This window comes from Eulemur rufifrons, chromosome 7 (assembly GCF_041146395.1).
Source record: "Eulemur rufifrons isolate Redbay chromosome 7, OSU_ERuf_1, whole genome shotgun sequence".
Taxonomy (NCBI): Eukaryota; Metazoa; Chordata; class Mammalia; order Primates; family Lemuridae; genus Eulemur; species Eulemur rufifrons.
In genome coordinates, this window is record NC_090989.1 from 217036385 (window position 1) to 217054371 (window position 17987).

Here is a 17987-nt window from a genome sequence, read left to right on the forward strand (position 1 = left end):
AACATTAAAAAAAAAAAAAAAGAAAGAAAAGGAAATGTGCCTCCAGGCCATTAAGCTTAATAAGATTCCCACATCAAAAGGAATCAAACATAAGTAGGAATGATGATGGATAGAAGGCAGGATCCCTCTCAGTTTCCCTTCCACCTGGGCTTAACAAACAGAATCCAGGCAAGGTCAGGGACTAGGGTCTGGGACTAGCTCAGAGAGGGATGAACTTCATCTGTTAGCATCTACAATCACCATCAAACCAATGTCTGACATTTTTAAGTGCTTAGTAAATGCTAAACACAGGCCTTAATGCTTTGTAAATTTTACTCCATTCAATGTTCACAACAACCCTAAGGTCGGTACCACTATTCTCAGTACACAGATGAGGAAACAGAGGCACAGAGGTTGGTAACTTCCCCAAGGGCAGTAAGTGGACAGACTGATATTAAAACTCACTTTGAATCCAAATCTTGTGTTCTTAAACCATTATACAGTACTGTCTCCTGTTCATTTCTAGTTTAGTAGCCTGACATTTAAAAATTAACTTATTGTGTGATACATATATTTTTTCTGACATCTGTATTGGGCCAGTACAATTGGTTCATATACGGTTTGCCCTCTGCCAGCTTTTCTCTGGACTTATTTGTTAATGACCGTGCTTTTTACAGTCAGGGTGTTATTCAGGCTCAGAATTCTAAGTGGCACGCATTAAGTAGTAGCAAGAAGTAAATGACTGCCAGAAATTGATGACCTATCTGATCGCCTCTAGGTAGCAATGCAAAAGAGAACCCATTTTCCTTATGGCATCTCTCAAGTATACAAATGGAGCATTAATACAAGGACACTGCGGGTCATCCCACCTATCAGTCACCTTAAAACCTGGTTCATTTTACATAAGATCATTTTGGATCTAAAAATTTACCTTCGTAAGTGCTTTTGAGAGTGCTGTCTCAAAACTGATTATTTCCATTTTTGCCATTTCTAAAGTACATTATAAGCCCACTAGTGATATCCTTGCTGGGCAATTCATCTCTTTATATTTCACTTATTATGTAATTTTATTTCCTTAGAACCTCTGCCACGATTCACATCAAATACACTCATATTTGGGCCACCTTTTTTTCTCCTCTACCATTTTTTTCTATTTGTTAAATTCCATGGAAGATTCTGTAACTGATACTGAAACATGCTGTTAAGAAATAGCTGTGTAAATACAGAATGAAAGGAATCCATCCTACTTGCTAACAGATAAATGCAATCTGCTTATATAGGTTTGATGTGCAAAAACCAAAAAACAGTAACATCCCCACCAAACGTTCTTAATAATAAACAAACGGGAAGAAACAATAAGCAAATCTAAACTCAGTGTGGAGCCAGGAACTTCTACATTTGAGGATGATTCTACCATTTAAGTGGCTAGAAAAATCCTGCATCTTCAGCTGAATTTCTACTAGCCTACTAAAGAATTCCCTTATTAATCAGAGAGGGAGAAACCTATCACAGGACTGTATGCCATGGAAACAATGATAGAAACACAAGTACACACACAGAAGCACACCTATAAACAGGAAACTGAAAGTCCCTTACCAAAGGTGTGACTAATGCTGAAATGAAAGGTTGGCTGAAGAAAAGATACGCAAAGATGATACGTTTCTTAAAGCCTCCTGACTCCAGGCCAGTAGTAGCATTAGGGTGTGTCTCTTCTGGCATCTCTAAAATGACTGGCAGTAACTGAGGCTAAATGTAAACATCTAAATAGTACAAGGAGAAGCTGATGTTATGAAATAGATAACTCTAGATTATCTGAGCTACTGCAGAGAGCTTTTAGCCCAGAAATTCATAGTAAGCTCTGTACAGACTCTGAACTCCTTGAGGGCAAAGGGATTTATACTCATAGCCCCAACCCTTGCATGCAATGCCTGGGTAACAAGTAGCATGCCCCAAGGAGCGGCCTGCTCTTGTTGCAGGGAGTAGAATTGCTGGTGCGTGGTGGTAACAAAGAGTAGAGTCATTTTTAGTTAGTTTTGTAACTGTTTAAAATTCTTAACAGATAATCTACCCTTTATATCTGCAAGTTGTGCCCCTTGGTACACAAATGCCACACTTTGGCAGTGTTTATTTCTCTGGGGTCTCTTGAAATATAAGGGCCCTGCAGTGAGACCCACTGATGGGTCAACTGGGAGCTGGCCTGTGGTCAGGGCAGCACAGCACCAGCACCATGCTGCCATTGCCCCTATGTGCCACGACCCCATGTGTCTTCGCAGCAGGGACGATAAGCATGCCCTGAAAAGAGCAGGCAAGGAGAAAGGAAGGCCTTAGGAACTAAGTAGATTATGACAAAGTGAAAGTGTCTAGAAACCGCGGTCTATAATCTGAATGTCTTCTCTATTGATCCTGCCTTGTTGACAAACATTTGCTTTCCGCATAACACCTTGGCAACCATTATATTCAGGCTGCATGCTGGAGGTGAGCTGGGCACAGACACTCTTTGACAACACGTTAACCCCGATTCATTGTGACCGGGCCACCATTTGGAGGGTGCTGTCTCAAACTGATCACTTCCCTTTGTGCCAGGGAGGTTTTGACCTCCCTGACTGCGAGACTAGTGTGGGAACACAGATGAACTGCATCACAGAATTACGGAAAAGAGATAATCAGAATGTATGATCAAAAATGGATCTCTCAGAATGAGTAACTTTCCTAGATTGGCAGGCAAAAGCCTGATATATCCCTGTGTTCTACTCTGTTGTCTCCTTTGCTCTGTGCAGCTGGCTGTATATGAATTATACACACTTTTACAACTACAGAAATGTCTACGTTAATTTACTCCGTAATCAGTAAAGAGTTAGAATTGAATGTCAGTCCTAAGGGTCCCCATCAGCCTGGTTCACTGCAGATGCACTGAACAGAGAATTGAGAAGGAGGACTTTATCTGATGACTAAAGGTGCGTCCATGGATAGGTGGGAAGCTAGACAGTTATCAAACAGATCATTTATTGCTGAGCTAAGCACTCTGCAGGGTTCTGTCATGGGCAACACAGGCAACACAATCTCTCACCTCATGTTGACTTTGTATTTTCCCTTATTTTATATTCCAAACACGCTTCATATGTTAGCATGAAGAGGGAAATAGGCTGTGTGTAGCATGAGAGTCTGAGACTACCCGAAAAGATCTTTGTCAACGTTGCAATTTCCATGTTTTACATATCAAGAAAGTTTTCTTTTTTCTTGGCTCTTGTGCTCATGCATGGCAGAATACCATCATTCAGATTAGCTGGCATAGGCCAAACTCAATGTCTTGCCTGAACTGTAAATTAAATTTAGGGAAAACCAAAAGAAAAAGACAACGAAGGAAGCCTGTTTCCTCTTGTGAAAAAATTATTACCATGCAATTTAACACATTACAGGACAAGGCTGACTTATTTACAGACAAAGAAAGTACAGGAAGCTGGTTAGAGATGTGTATCATGTATTCTGAAACATCAATCAAAAGCTGTCACGTTTTGTTCTATACTTATGTCTAAATATTTATTATTTCTTATCCTTAAATTATTACCTCTCAAATGGCAATCTTGAGAACTGAAAGTATGCTGACAATTCAAAGCACACATGAAATGAATCACATGAAAAAAGATGATACTGATATAAGAGTGTGAAATACTCTTTGGCCAAAATAAACACCATCATTTTCTTCTACGTAGTTGACCGATTTAAAGACAGGGAGTGCTTACCTGGAGTCTTAAAGTTCCTCAGTTGAGAGGGAGTATCATAAACTTCAAGGATCCAGTCACCAGCAGCTCGTTCTCCCCAGCAATGAATGGTCATAAACTCCCAGTTTTTAAACCCTTCCATGGAATGGTCAAATAGCCTGAAAGAGAACCATAAAACATTGCTTTGTGTGTTCTTTAAAATCCAGTGAGGGTCAAGTCAAGACTCTGACCAATGATCTTTTTGTATCCACCGGCATGGTTAGCTGGACACCGGAGATCATGTTTATCTTGGATTTCGCTAGTTAGCAGATCCATACATATATCATGGTTCTACCATAGGAAAACAGGCCTGGGGCTGGCCGTGTAACAGGAAACCTGGAACAGATAACCCACTGGGGATCAGGGAAACGAGGCTCAGGCTCTACCCACATGGCTGACAGTAGAGTATTGAAGACGTGGAGAAACTAGAACTCTCTTATAGTCATGGGAATGCAAAATGGTACAGGGGCTCTGGGAAATAGCTTGACGGTTCTGACAAAGTTAAATACACCCTTACAATAAAACTCAACAATCCCTCTCCTACATATTTACTGAAGAGAAATGAAGACATGTGTTTACACAAAGAACTCCACAGGAATGTTCATAACCATCAAAAACTATACCAACTCAAAAGTCCCTCAACTGGTAAAAGGGTAAACAAATTATGGTACGGTTGGTCTTCAGTATCCTGTGGGTTTTGCATCCAGGGATTCAACCAACCATGGATTGAAAATATTAGGAAAAAATTATGTTTGTACTGAACATGTATAGGCTTTTTTCCTTGTCATTCTTCCCTAAACAATATATTAATATTATAACAACTATTCATATAGCATTTATAATGCTTTAGGTATTATATGTAATCTAAAGATGATTTAAAGGATAAGGGAAGACATGAATGGATTATATGAAAGTATTACACCATTCTATAAAAGGGACTTGAGGATTGAAGGATTTTGGTACCCTTGGGAGGTCCTGGAACCAATTCCCTATGGATACCAAGGAATCACTGTGTATCTGTACAATGAACTGCTACCCAGTAATAACTACTAATACAATAGTGTGAATGAATTTCAAAAACATTACGCTAAATGAAAGAAGCCAGACAAAAAAGGCTATATACTGTGTGGTTCCATTTATACCACATTCTAGAAAAGGCAAAACTTTAAGAAAAGAAACAGATCAGTGCAACTGTTGTCAAAGGCTGGGGAGGGGAGAAGAAAAGAGAAATGGGAGAATTTTTGAAGCTGATGGAAAACTGCTTTATATCTTGAAAGTAATAGTGTGTGGTTATACAGCTATATAGATTTCTCAAAACTATTGAATTAGTCACATAAAAAAGTAAATTAAGGCTGGCGTGGTGGCTCACACATGTAATCCTAGTACTCTGGGAGGCTGAGGCGGGAGAATCGTCTGAGGTCAGGAGTTTCAGATCAGCCTGAGCAAGAGTGAGACCCTGTCTCTACTAAAAATAGAAATAATTAGCTGGGCAACTAAAAATAGAAAAAAAAATTAGCCAGGCATGGTGGCGCATGCCTGTAGTCCCAGCTACTCGGGAGGCTGAGGCAGGAGGATGGCTTGAGCCCAGGAGTTTGAGGTTGCTCTGAGCTAGGCTGACACCACAACCCTATAGCCCAGGTAACACAGCAAGACTGTCTAAAAAAAAAAAAAAAAAAAAAAAAAAAACAGTAAATAATATATAATGCCTCAGTAAAAAGACTCTGCCCACTAATCTCATCCAGTTCAGGGAGTCATGCCTGGAGTTCTAGCCTAGACCCTGCTCTTCCACCCTTCCGAGGATTTCCTAAGCTCCTAATTCCCTGTCTGAAATCTCTCTACTTAAAATAGCTAGAATTATTTTGTTTCCTGTGATGGAATCCTGAACGATACAAAATATGAAAAAAAATAAATGGAATCTTTATCCAGAATAAAGAAATGCTAATAGATAATGTATAATTTTCATATTAAGAAATAGGTATATAATATAGATTTGACTACTCCAAAAAATCCAAAAGATATCGGAGACATCTTCTGTTAAGATGGAACCTACATGATGGAAAGTGCAAGATAGGGCAATAGATTTTTTTTTTTTTTTGGAGACAGAGTCTCACTCTGTTGCCCAGGCTAGAGTGCCGTGGCGTCAGCCTAGCTCACAGCAACTTCAGACTCCTGAGCTCAAGGGATCCTCCTGCCTCAGCCTCCCGAGTAGCTGGGACTACAGGCATGTGTCACCATGCCCGGCTAATTTTTTCTGTATATATTTTTAGCTGTCCATGTAATTTCTTTCTAATTTAGTAGAGACAAAGTCTCACTCTTGCTCAGGCTGGTCTCAAACTCCTGAGCTCAAACGATCCAACCGCCTCAGCCTCCCGGAGTGCTAGGATTACAGGCATGAGCCACCACGCCCGGCCAGGCAATAGATTTTTTTTTAGTACTTTTCTTTTAAAAATTATGTGTACTATTATTTTATTGAAAAAAATAAGAATAAGCAATTGAGACAAATGCAAAGGTCACAGTAACTGGAGGTTGATAGTTGTTCAGAACATGCAATCAACTCTCCTTGCTTTAACTTCGTGTTCACCAGGTACAGTGGTCGTTATAATTTGGCCTTCTTTGTAGATTTTCCCACTGAGAGGAAATATGTCTTTCTAAAACCAAAAATAACCCATTTAATCTCCTTATAACTTAATGTATCAGAAACCTGATTTTTTTTTTTTTTTTAAAAACAGTCTATTAATGTGTTTGAGGCTCCTTCTAAAATGCCAGCTGGATTCTAAAGCTGAAGGGTTCAGAGGCACAATTTTGTACTGTATTAGGTAAATGGCTAACACTCGCCATTATTCCCTAGAGAAAGGCAATAAACAGGAAAATCACCTGCTACCTGTTCCTGAGCCCTTGAAAGACAGAAAAAAATGAAAATTATTAAGCAGTATTCTCAAAGTGTCCCATCATCAAAAAATTCAGGAAAGGTGGAATTAAACAAAATTGAATAAATCCATTTCCTTGAGGACATCTCAGCTCTTTAGAATATGCAAATGTGTTATGTTAATCTCCATAACGGTGTAAATGGGAGGCAGTGATTTTCAAACCTTTTCTGGACATGAAGCCTGTTTTTTCTCTCTCTCTGTCTCTCTCTCTCTTTTTTTTTTTTTTAAGAACATCTGTATATTATCTGCAAAGGTTATCTCTTTGAACCGAAGAGTGTAACACTTTGATGAGGACCACATTGGATCTGGTGGTTTTCTCCCACAGTGGCAGGGATGAAAATGGTGGCTCTTCACACAAATGCTTTCCACTGTATTGATCCTCAACAGCGTTAAGGATGGTACACTTTATGGAGATCCTACAATACACTGCACAACCACAACCGGGGATGTTTCACAAGTTTATGGCTTAAAACCGGACTTGGCCAAGAAGAAATGGCTGTGTCATTATATAAGTGACTTATATCCATCAAGTTCTTCACTTAAAACCCAGAACGTGTGTATGTTGGGCAAAAAGGCTGCAAAGAGATAGGGGAAGAGGAGCTTTTTCAAATTGCTCCTCGTGACAGACAGATATTGTTAAAGGGAACATGTTGCTACAGAAATGAATGGAGGCGGAAAACCAGTTCAGAACCACTTTCTTCCTTGAGTTCCACAGCTCTAACTTAAGCTCTCATTCACTGAGGCCACTGTGCCATTTAGGGCACTGAAGCAATAGCTTGTCACGTAATACCTCTCCAAGAGTGCTGAACTTAAAAGCATTTCCCAAACAGTTTAGACAGGACATTTGGCTCGTTGCCTCACATCCAAAAACTACAAAGGAGACTTGAGGCTGCCATCACATGAGGGGCAGTCTTGTTTCCACAACCCCAGCCAACTTCGAATTACTCGCGGGTCAAGGATCTGAGTGCTGGATTAGCAGACCCTTCCCTTCTACCCTTTCCTGTCCACCTTTGAAAACCATTCCATTGCTACCAATCACTTTTCAAATCACATTTGGAACAAGAATTAAATATAAACTGGGTACCAGGAAGAAATATCTGTAAATCAGAATTCAAATAAGTGTTCCAAAGCCTGAATATAAATGGGCTTTGTCTATGTAGCTCAGCAGTTTCCCACCCCCGGTCTCTTCTCTGTACTCAGAGTTGGAATGTTCATTAATTTCATGTGAATATAAAAGTTGAGGAGAGGAATGAAAATGTAGCCAAATACCATCATTATCTTTTGCTGAAAGAGTTGATGGGAAAAGAAACAGACCCGGATGGTTGTTGCATCAACGAACCGGGCAATTCACAATTCTAGTCTCGCCCTGTCTTTTATAAGCACAGATAGTTAAAAGAGGGATGTGTCATTCTATAGTTTAATTCTGATTCAAAACTTCAACTATTTTCTATTTTTAGCATTGTAACATTTAAAAAAAACTACATCATCTGCATATAACAAAAGGTAATTTAACTTGCAGATTAGCTTTGTGTTGCAAAAAACATACTTGCTCAAGACAATCAAGTGTCAAACCATGGATACCTGTGAAGGAGATTCTAATTGTGGGATCTCTGATCAGCTAAAAAATTGAATGCCTAGTGTGAATGTCTATACTGTGCCGGACGGCGAAGAAATCAGACCATGCCAACAAGATTAGTGTGGGTAAAATGTCAATAAAAGAGAGCCAGTGTGCTGAAAGCTGGAGTAGATTAACTCCATGCCTGTATCCACTTCTCCTGTTGCAGCGAAATTCTGTTCTGTCAAAGTCGACTTCATAATCGTGTGCTCGATGAAATGATATAGGCATGCAGTGGCACAAGTTATGCATCCACTTATTAAAATGGTGCCCCACAGCCCTATCCCTGTGAGCGGTTTTCAAATGAATTACTTTTGATGAAGCCTGGTAGAAAAGACTGCCCATCAAATGCAGGAATTAACTCAGGAAATAACTCATATAATTACTGTAAGCTTTTTTTCCTCTTCCACTTAAAAAGTCTAGTGAATATATCAAGACTACAAGATTCTTCTATGATGTTATGGCAACTAGATAACAAGACATTTTATTAAATGTAAGTACTGGCAGCTGTGTGTTATCATATAATTATTTCTAAAATTGCAAATGGATCTCAATTTCAGAATCATTCACTACTACTCAAATAGTATTATGTTTATATTCACAGAATTAGATGTTAGACCAATATTCTTAGAAGTTTTCTTTTTTTTTTCCCGCTTATTTATTATTTATTTTTTTAGTGCATCATTACAATTTAAGGTAGATCTAATAGAATGCTTAACGAATTCATTGGGCTCAATTGTGATTGAGTTTTTGGTTTTCTTTAGATGTTTAGTTTTTATAAATTTTAAATAATTTGCTTCTGACATACTATTAGGTTTTTCTCTTTTTCCTAATCTAAATTGCTTCCTTAAAGTTTGAGAGTGAGAAGGGTACTGGTTCTACAGGTTGGTAATATCTAAAATGGTAAGTTTTTTTTTAAACTTTCAACATGCATACTATTATCAACTCACTCACCAACACCCAAATGCATTCCTTTTTGTGGGTATATGACACAAGTCCTTAATCTTCTTGAAGATTTATTCCATGTTATAATAGATGGCTTTTATTGAAGTATCTGTTTTATATTATAAACTCCTTTGTAAATTACTCAACACAGCATCCAGCAGAATACTGCTCACAAGTCTTTTGATGACATGAAAATAACAAGAATGTGTATGAAAAAGTTGGATGATCTCTTAAATTCATGCTATTTAAAGTGTGGTCTGGGGACAGGCAGCTTCAGTACCATTAGGAACTTACTAGAAATGCAAATCCTTGGACCTCACCTCAGACCTACAGAATCAGAATCTTTGGGAGAGGGCCCAGAGTCATTTACCTGGTGCTTTGAGAAGCACTGTATAAATAAGAGCTACCACTTATTAAGTGCTTATGATGCTAGAAGATGCTCTAAGTACTTGCTATATGTTATCTTAACTTAATACGGGTACCAACCAACCTTGTGAGGTAGACACTATGACATCTATTTTATAAATGAGGACATTCACTTTTCCAAATTCAAACACAGAAATTGGTGAAGTCAAGACAAACCCAGCTCTGTCTAACTCCAAAGGCTGGACCTTCTTTTGAATGAAGAGGGTTCTCATGATGCCTTACTGGAATGTAAAACTTTCACTGCAAAAATATAATTTTAACTGTAAGCCACAGAAGCATTTATATATCATGACACTTTATAAATGTCAGTAGTTGTCATTGGATATTTGAGTACAGCAGTGACAAAAAAGATTAAAGTATAAACACTACATTTTAAACATAGTTAATTAGAGAACACTATAGGTTTTGCAGACAAGCAAGTATACCTTCTTTCTAGTTAAGGCCATAATTAGAAGCAGAGGTATTCATCTGTAATCAAATTTAGAAAGGGAGGCAAAGTTTCAGCTTTCAGCAGAGGCCAAAATTTGGAACAGGGAGCCAGTACATCTAAACTAAATCTGAAACTCAATGAGATGGGGGTGGGGGAGATTTAGGGGGGAAAAAAAAAAAGAAGACAGCTTTTCATAATTCTAACAAATGCAGTTGAAGGAAGAATCTGCTGGGATTAGCTTTTGTTTGAAAAATGTTGACACAGGTAGAATTTGAATGTGCCATAGTGTATAGGCTTACATCTAAAGCTGCTGTTATCTAAAAACATTTTCAAAGGACCTAAGTCCACCTAGCTTCTCCTACAAGCTCCACCTCCAGATTGTGCATAGAAGTAACCATTTGCTCTGAATGTTCAGTTCAGCTTTTTGTTAGGCAGGGTATCCAGGTCAAGGGGAGGGTGGAGAGGGTGGGAGGGCAGGGGAAGAACAAAGGGAAGTCCACTCCAGGGCTGCTCTGCTGACCCAGGGCGTCCACCCACTGAATTATCAGCGGGGCTGGCCAGGGGAGCGGGCATGCTGGGCTAACGGGGCACGGAGCTCAAGCTGGACTGGTGTTCTGAATGCCGCTGAGTGCCTTCCAGCGCTCAGCACCTGCGGACGCTTGGGTAAACTGTTCCTCCTCCAGCAGCTGTTCTCCACGGGAGCTCGGGCACTTGCCCGACAGCCAGGACAGGGAGCCACTGGGGGGCTCCAGACGGCCCACACGGACTCCGAGAACGAGTTCAGAGCTTTGCAAAAAAGAGACTCTCAAGGAATCGCTGTGGTGAGGGGATAAACAATTTAGAAGAAATTCCTCCCTGAAATGTCTAGGAAAATAAGGACTTCTGGAAAGCCGACCCTGCATAGTGACAGGTCCCTAAAGTAGGATGCATGTTTTGTCAACACTGAAAAGGAGAAGGTTCCCAGATAATAAGGTCGCTATCCTCTCGGCTCTCCTCTCTGCATCACAAGGAGGAGACGACGCCAAGTGAGCCTCCAGCTTCTAGGTCTGGCTGCTTTGCAGGCCCCCGGGAGCTTTCCACAGCAGCTGCCAGCCTCGTAAGCGTGCAGTATTGGAAATTCTAAATCCAGGAGAAAGGAGTCGCACCTCCCCGAGGGGTGGGGCAGATGAAACGGGGACGACTCTGCCACAAGAAGTCTACATCTTCATCTCTAACCATCTCCCCTAGGAAAACTTTGTTTTAAACTTTTCAGAATTCCTATTTTTTTTTTAACTGTGTTCTTTGCTTTACATGGTCCTCCTGAGAAATCTTGCCTTCTTTTTAGAAAAAGATAGGAGTCCAGAAGGGGAACTATTTATTGCTCTTATGAATAATCTCTGGCATACAAATTGCATCTAAAACCTGACCTATTCACCTTTTCCTTGAGGCAACGTGCCGCCTTGCAGACCTACGTGAAGGACACCAGGAACAAAGCAGGCCCTCCCCACCCCTGTCTGTGCCTCCTGCTCCAGCCTGGGAACGTGCTTTGAGACAGGGCCAGGGGAGAGGACACGAGGACTCTTTGCCACTAGGTCAGAGGCAGAGGTTTTGAGTAGAGGTTTCCTCTAATAAAATGAAAGCTTCAGAATATGCCAGATGGAAAGAATGCCAATAGAAACTGTCTTTCTTAGCTGCCTCGGTAGGAGGGACGCTACTAGTGTCAAGCACAGCAAAGACGGGGGCAGGCCCTGGAAGGTGGCCATTCGTGGTTTTGGGACCAGGTGCAGCTGTTTCACATTTAAAGGGTCAGCTGCTCAGAGCAGTAATTTTGGGGAGCTGTAGATAAACGGATTCATAACATTCTTTACATCTCTCGGTGCCTCCAGCCCTCTCCAGTCTCCAATCTCTCTACCTCTTTTTGGTGGCTCTTTATTTTCAGGACTAAGATGAAGGATGTACAAAAAAGCAGCACTTTAAGAAAATGTTTCCGACCAAGAAGATACACTCTGGGAGCAAACCTTATTCCCAGGTGGCCTTGAAGGGCGAGACTGAGGTAAACCTTGTTAGCTAGCACTGGTCACCCGTCTGAAGTGCCTGTTTCTCTTCTCTGACACAAGTCACGCAGCACTCTTGCGTTCAGCACTTTGCAGAGAGCAAAGCAGATGTCAGCTGTTGAAGAATGCCGGCGAGCCTGCAGCCAGCAACGCTGCAATCCACCAAACGCCTGTGATGGAATCCATAGCTCCTCCGCTCACAAGTTTCCTCACTGACGTCATTTCAGGGGAAGCCAAAAATAAACAGCGAAATATGCAGAGAGAGCCCAGACAGGCTAAAGAGGCTGAATTTTCCAAGCAAACAGCAACTGCGGAGGGATTGTTTTTCTACAAGGGAGGGAGTTCAGGGGATAAGATCCACCCATACGTGAAGCAAAACTTTGCACTTCACAGTATTTCTCCAGGATGCTCTTTCCAGTTAAACCCAGATAAATGTGGTAAAGAAAAGAAAAGAAAAAAGCAGCAAGAAATAAAAGCCTTCTCCCAGTTTCGGTAACAACAGCGGGGGAGACCTCCATTAATCCTGTAATTGCGCGTCCAAAGGTTTTGCTTGCTGGAAAGAACCTCCGGGCAGGTAGCTGCAATCACCTGGCAGGAGCAGCTGAGATTTCTCTGTGGTGGGAGGAGGGCATGGGGAAGTACCCAGGGATCTGATGCGGAGGAATCCTTACTGTCCTTGCACCTGCACACGCTGATTCCGGCAAAGTCACACTTCATGTTTAAAATATTAGGTAAGCCCAGGTTTCTCTTGCAGTAATGGGAGATGTTAGGTTTGAAAGAGGAACACAGCAAGTCTAAGCACAGAAATAAAATACACTTGAAGATTTCACGTTCTGTACTCCTAGTCACTGTTGCCTATAAATGCTATTAGTCTTTCTTTTTCTCACTGTCCTATGGTAGATGAAATTTGGGGATTTTTAAAAGCAACTGGCAAGTTCAGTCTCACTTTTGGTTGTGCAGGTTTCCATCAGCCACACTCGCAATGCCCCTGCCTGTCTCTAAGTAAGGGTTTATTGGAACACAGTTGTGCTCTTTCATTTATATTGTCTATGGTGGCTCTCAGAACGATGGAGTTAGGATAGAGACATGCCCCACAAAGCTCAAAATATTTACTATCTGGCTCTTTACAGAAAAAATGTGCCAGTACTTGCTTTTAAAAAATAGAATTTCCTTTAACTTTTGAAAGTAAGTACTTAGGCAAGAGAATCCAGATAATCTGTAGCAAATGTCAGCAGATACAATGAAGTGGGTGGGGCGAGGGTTGGATCTCGGAGGCCTTAGAAGTTAGTGCTCTGCAGTTCTTTTTTAGGATAAAGAAGAAATGGCCTTCAACTTTTCTTTAGTCATCCTTTAACTAACTATTAAATGCCATACTTTTCCGCCTACAGGTCCCAGGTAGCTTCATATCCTCTAATGTGAGCAATGAGATTATGACGTCTAAGCTCCCGGTCAGGTGGTTCCCAAGGCAGGAGTAAGGAGCAGCTGCCCCTTTGTACCCGAAAGAACAGCTGAATGTCAGTGTGACCCCTACCCTGGTGGGCAGAAGCCATCATTGTACCTGTTGGCCAAAAGCTGGGACCTGGTTCCCGAGGGTGAGGTCAGGTAGATGGCCAGGTCTCCCCTCCTGGGGTGGGTGATGGTGATGCGCACGACCACGTGCTCCAGGTAGTTGACGTGGCGGTTGGGGTTATCAGAGCAGCCCGAGGCTTTGTAGATGGAGCGCACTGCACTGTTGGGGCGAATCGTCCTGCAACAGAGAGAGGGAGTTTGAGCAAACTACACGGCACAGGTCAGCTGAGTGAACCTGGAGGCTTGGAGTGAGTACATGATGTCGGGCAAGCAGCTGGCCACTGGATGCTTACAACAGTGCTACCACCTGAATGATTGGGCCACTAAAGGGGTTAATGATGAAACAGTGGGAAAGATGTGGGAGGAAAAGGAGAATGAAGGGATATCAACTTGAGTGTGCATTGCTATCACCTTGTTAAAACACAGGTTGCTGGGCCCCAGCCCCAGAGTGTCTGATTGGGTAGGTCCCAAGAATTTGCATTTCTAACAAGTTCCCAGGTAATAGTGGTGTTGCTGATCTACAGAATACCCTCTGACACCACTGTATTGTGGCACAGCGGAGGCTTGGGAATTAGCATGTCCATGGTTCAAATCCCTGCTCTGCCAATTCCTTGCCCTGTAAGCCTCTAGTACATTCTTCCCTCTTGCCTCCTGTCTTCCTCCTATACCATGGTTCCCCTTGAATGCTGGGCTCCAGCCACAATGGTGTCAGTTCAATTTCTGGGATAATTCAAGTTTCCCATGTTGGGGACTTTGCACACACTACTCTGCCTGATGATATCCCTGTGGCTGATCCTTCTTCCTTCAAGGTCAAAGATTAAGCTCCACAAGGGCAGAGAGCATTTCTTTCTCCCCTTTTTATTCCTAGTATCTAGCTCAGTGCTTGATGCCCAATAAGTGTGAAAAAAATAGTTCCTGAATTGGTGAATGAGTTTGTGAATGAATAATACAATAATCCATTTGATCCTATTTCCTCAATTGTCAAATGGGAATAATACTTAAGTTGTTATAAAATTTTAAGAAGAAAATATACAGGGAAGTTTCTAGCACTTGGCTTGAGCCATAAATAAGTGCTCAATAAATATAGGTTAACTTTCCACTCCTTGGATTTTTTTCTCTCATTCTTTGCCACAAAAGAGTAGAATAGAAAAAAAAAAAAACTCAACAATTTTAGTCCATTTATTTCTGCTTCCTAACAAATTTCCTCAAGAATTATAATGGCTCTGGTTTCATCACTAACCAAAGTTCAAAAATATTTTTCAGAGACAGAGAAATCTCTGAAAAGAAAGAGGAAAATGCCAATAAAGCCACTAAGGTAGAATCCTGTTTCTGGGATTTAGCACCTAGGAGAGACTTCACACAGTTGTTTAGTGAACTTGTCAGCACAGCCTCTGAGTCTGTGCAAGTAAAACTGGGGAATAGACCCTAAAATCTCTGAGTAAACTGCAATCGCAGTTACTGTACATTTTGCACCACGCTTTGGATAACGCCATGGTATATAGCTGCTTCAGTGGTTTGAAGAACACTGACTTCTGCAGAGTATTTGCACTATCAGACAGAAATATTGACAGAATAGAAAACTTCAGAAAGCCTATCTGTAAGCATATCCCGAAGTCTCTTTTTAAGAGATGCTTTTCTCTTAAGGATCCTTGGGTTATAGTAGTGTGGATTGAACAGCTTAGAATTCTAGACATTCTATTACAATGTCATAATTACATTGGAAAGACACTACAGAAGCTTTTAGCTTCCATGTGCAACAAGGGGCTTTCTCGAGGACTTGTGCAGGCTTGCTCTCTGTGGGGGCACTCTCATGCTGTCTGCTGGCAGCAAGCATTACTTGATTTGTCGGTCTGTGCTCTCCACACACACATGCTGCCGGGGAACAGTGGTCCACTTCTCTGCCTCCATCACCATGGCTTCTGCGTCCATCAGTCCAAATCCATAGAGGTGGCTCACTGTGGAAGGCAAGAGGCTGGTCAACTTCACTGTGGTTAGGTGCAACCGACGCTACATACATTGAGATCTCCGCCACTCAGCAGAGATCTCAGACACATCCCCAAGGGATACTACCCATCTTTCCAGCAATGATTTGAAAAACAAATAAACAACTATGACAAATAAAGAAGATAAATGTACATTTTCCTTGATTATATATTACCAGTAGCATGACTATCATTTATGAATTGTTACTACATGCTGAGCACTCTTCTACATTTTTACATTTAATTCTCCCAACAATCTTAAGATGTTAGTGCTATTATTATCATCACCCATGGATGAGAAAACTGAGGAACAGAGAGAGACTTGGCCAAGACAGACTAGCAAGTCAGTGGTCCAGCTGGATGCTAGTACACAGTTCTGCTCCAGGGCCCCACTGTTAATCACTTGCATTCAAAAGTGATGACATCATTGCTTTTGTAAGATCAAATTATTAATTGTTTGAAAGAGAAGTGACAATGTATACAACTTCTCATAGTGCAAGAACTTCCATGCAAGAAATATCAATTTTCTGATATATCTAGTAATTAGGTTGAATACCTCAGGAGACATAAATTACTACCTTTCTTCTAGCATATAAAAAATTTATTAAACTTTATACATGAAATATTTGGAGGCCTCTAGAATTGTATGCCAGCTTCTTGTCTTCATATCTTTTAGTTTTCAATTGGCACACCTATTGATCTAAAGGTGAATTTGACACAACTGTCTCAGAAACTTCAATTACATATAGGAATATTTTAATGATGATACAGCAAGATCTACATGTGCAGTTCTTTCTTAAAATTCTGGTGGGATACTTACAATCTCCACTTTGTACTGAACTGTCTCTTATTTCTTTATATTCAACATGAAGTTATACTTGTACCAGTTTTTGTCTAAAACATTTTTCATTATCATATTAATTACTTTATACAAAATTTCTATGGCTGCCCATGCTTATGGATTATTTAAATATACCAGCTTGGAATTCACAATGTTCTAGGACATAGTCCCATTCTGCTTTCAAAACAACCTCCTCACCAAAACTTTTGCTTTAGGAAACTCTTAAAGTTCCCAGTCAGACCTTGTTCTTTCTGCCTCACTGCCTGTGCCCTTGCTGAGCTCTTGGCCTGACATTCCCTCATTCCTCCTCTCTGCAGAATCAAACCCTACTTGGACAAGTTTCTGAAGGCCTGGTTAGCCTATCATTTCCCAGTATTTTCTGACCAATAAAAAAGTCAAAAGATATTTACTGAAATGCAGCCATCTGTGACCAGTGAACTTTTCTCCTTTTTTCTCTGATAACTAATTAATTTGTCAACCCTTCTGTGCTTCTGTCCATCCATCCATCCACCCACCCACCCACCCATCTATCCATCCATTATTTCTTGAGTCCCTTCAATGTGCCAGGCACCCTATTAGGCACTGCACTTTTTATTTATGCTGTCGATTGCATTCCTAATGACCGCTGTCAGCACATGTCTTTTTACTCTAAGTGTATTATATAAACTGCTTGATCATAGGAACTGAGTCTTGTATTTCTATGTTCCATGAGATTAAGCAGCACTTTATGCACATGAAAGGACAAAAGAAAATTATAGCCAATAAAAAAGGAAAATTGTGCTAGGATTAAAAAGTGCTGCTTTATTTACGCTATTTGTTAATCACACAATTCTCAGCCAAAAAAAAATTAATCCACAATTTCCTTGTTTTGGGATGTGATGACCTAGCCCATCAGAATGATTAAGTCCATTAGGTATTATTATGTGTCCCACGTGAGAAAGTCTGGGTAAAGAACCATACAAATGTAAGGGCTTATTACTTTAATATCAGATATTTAGCCAGACTACTAAATAATAATAATAGTAAAAACCTACTTTGCTATGGTGAGAATATATGTAGGATGTTTATAAATGTACTTCTGCAACTTTTATTATTAATGATTTTTTTCTGCTTAAAAAGTAGTGCATGTTCATTGTAAAAAATCTTATCCAGAAAAGAATAAAGAAAGTAAACGTCATCAAAAACCTCATCACAAATTGGTAACTGCCACGAACAATTCTGAATATTTAGTTTTAGTTACCTAATATTATAAGGGGTAATTAAAAAGAGACAGAGGGACCCACGTGATACAGATGAAGTGTCAAGTTTAGGCTTAGGGAGACCAAATTGTGGAGATCTCTTGTTAAAGTTCATGTAAATCATACTTTTGCACTCATCATCTAACCATAGCCTATACCATTTCATCACAAACATTCTAAGGTATTTTTTTTCCCCTGGGGAAATTAAATTTTTACCAAATTATACCAGACTCTTTACCTCTGA

The 17987-nt window shown here is 40.5% G+C and overlaps 1 protein-coding gene across 4 annotated transcripts in view; it reads right to left on the reverse strand.

Moving 5' to 3' along the window:
* The window catches only part of PCSK5 (proprotein convertase subtilisin/kexin type 5), a 413377-nt gene that overhangs the window by 162858 nt on the left and 232532 nt on the right, over positions 1-17987 (reverse strand). For all 4 annotated transcript variants that reach the window (XM_069476379.1, XM_069476378.1, XM_069476377.1 and 1 more), the window contains exons 11-13: positions 15520-15637; positions 13672-13860; positions 3720-3856 (exon numbers count right to left, since the gene is read on the reverse strand). In XM_069476379.1, the coding sequence (XP_069332480.1) occupies positions 3720-3856; positions 13672-13860; positions 15520-15637 (444 nt within the window). The remainder of the gene's footprint in view (positions 1-3719; positions 3857-13671; positions 13861-15519; positions 15638-17987) is intronic.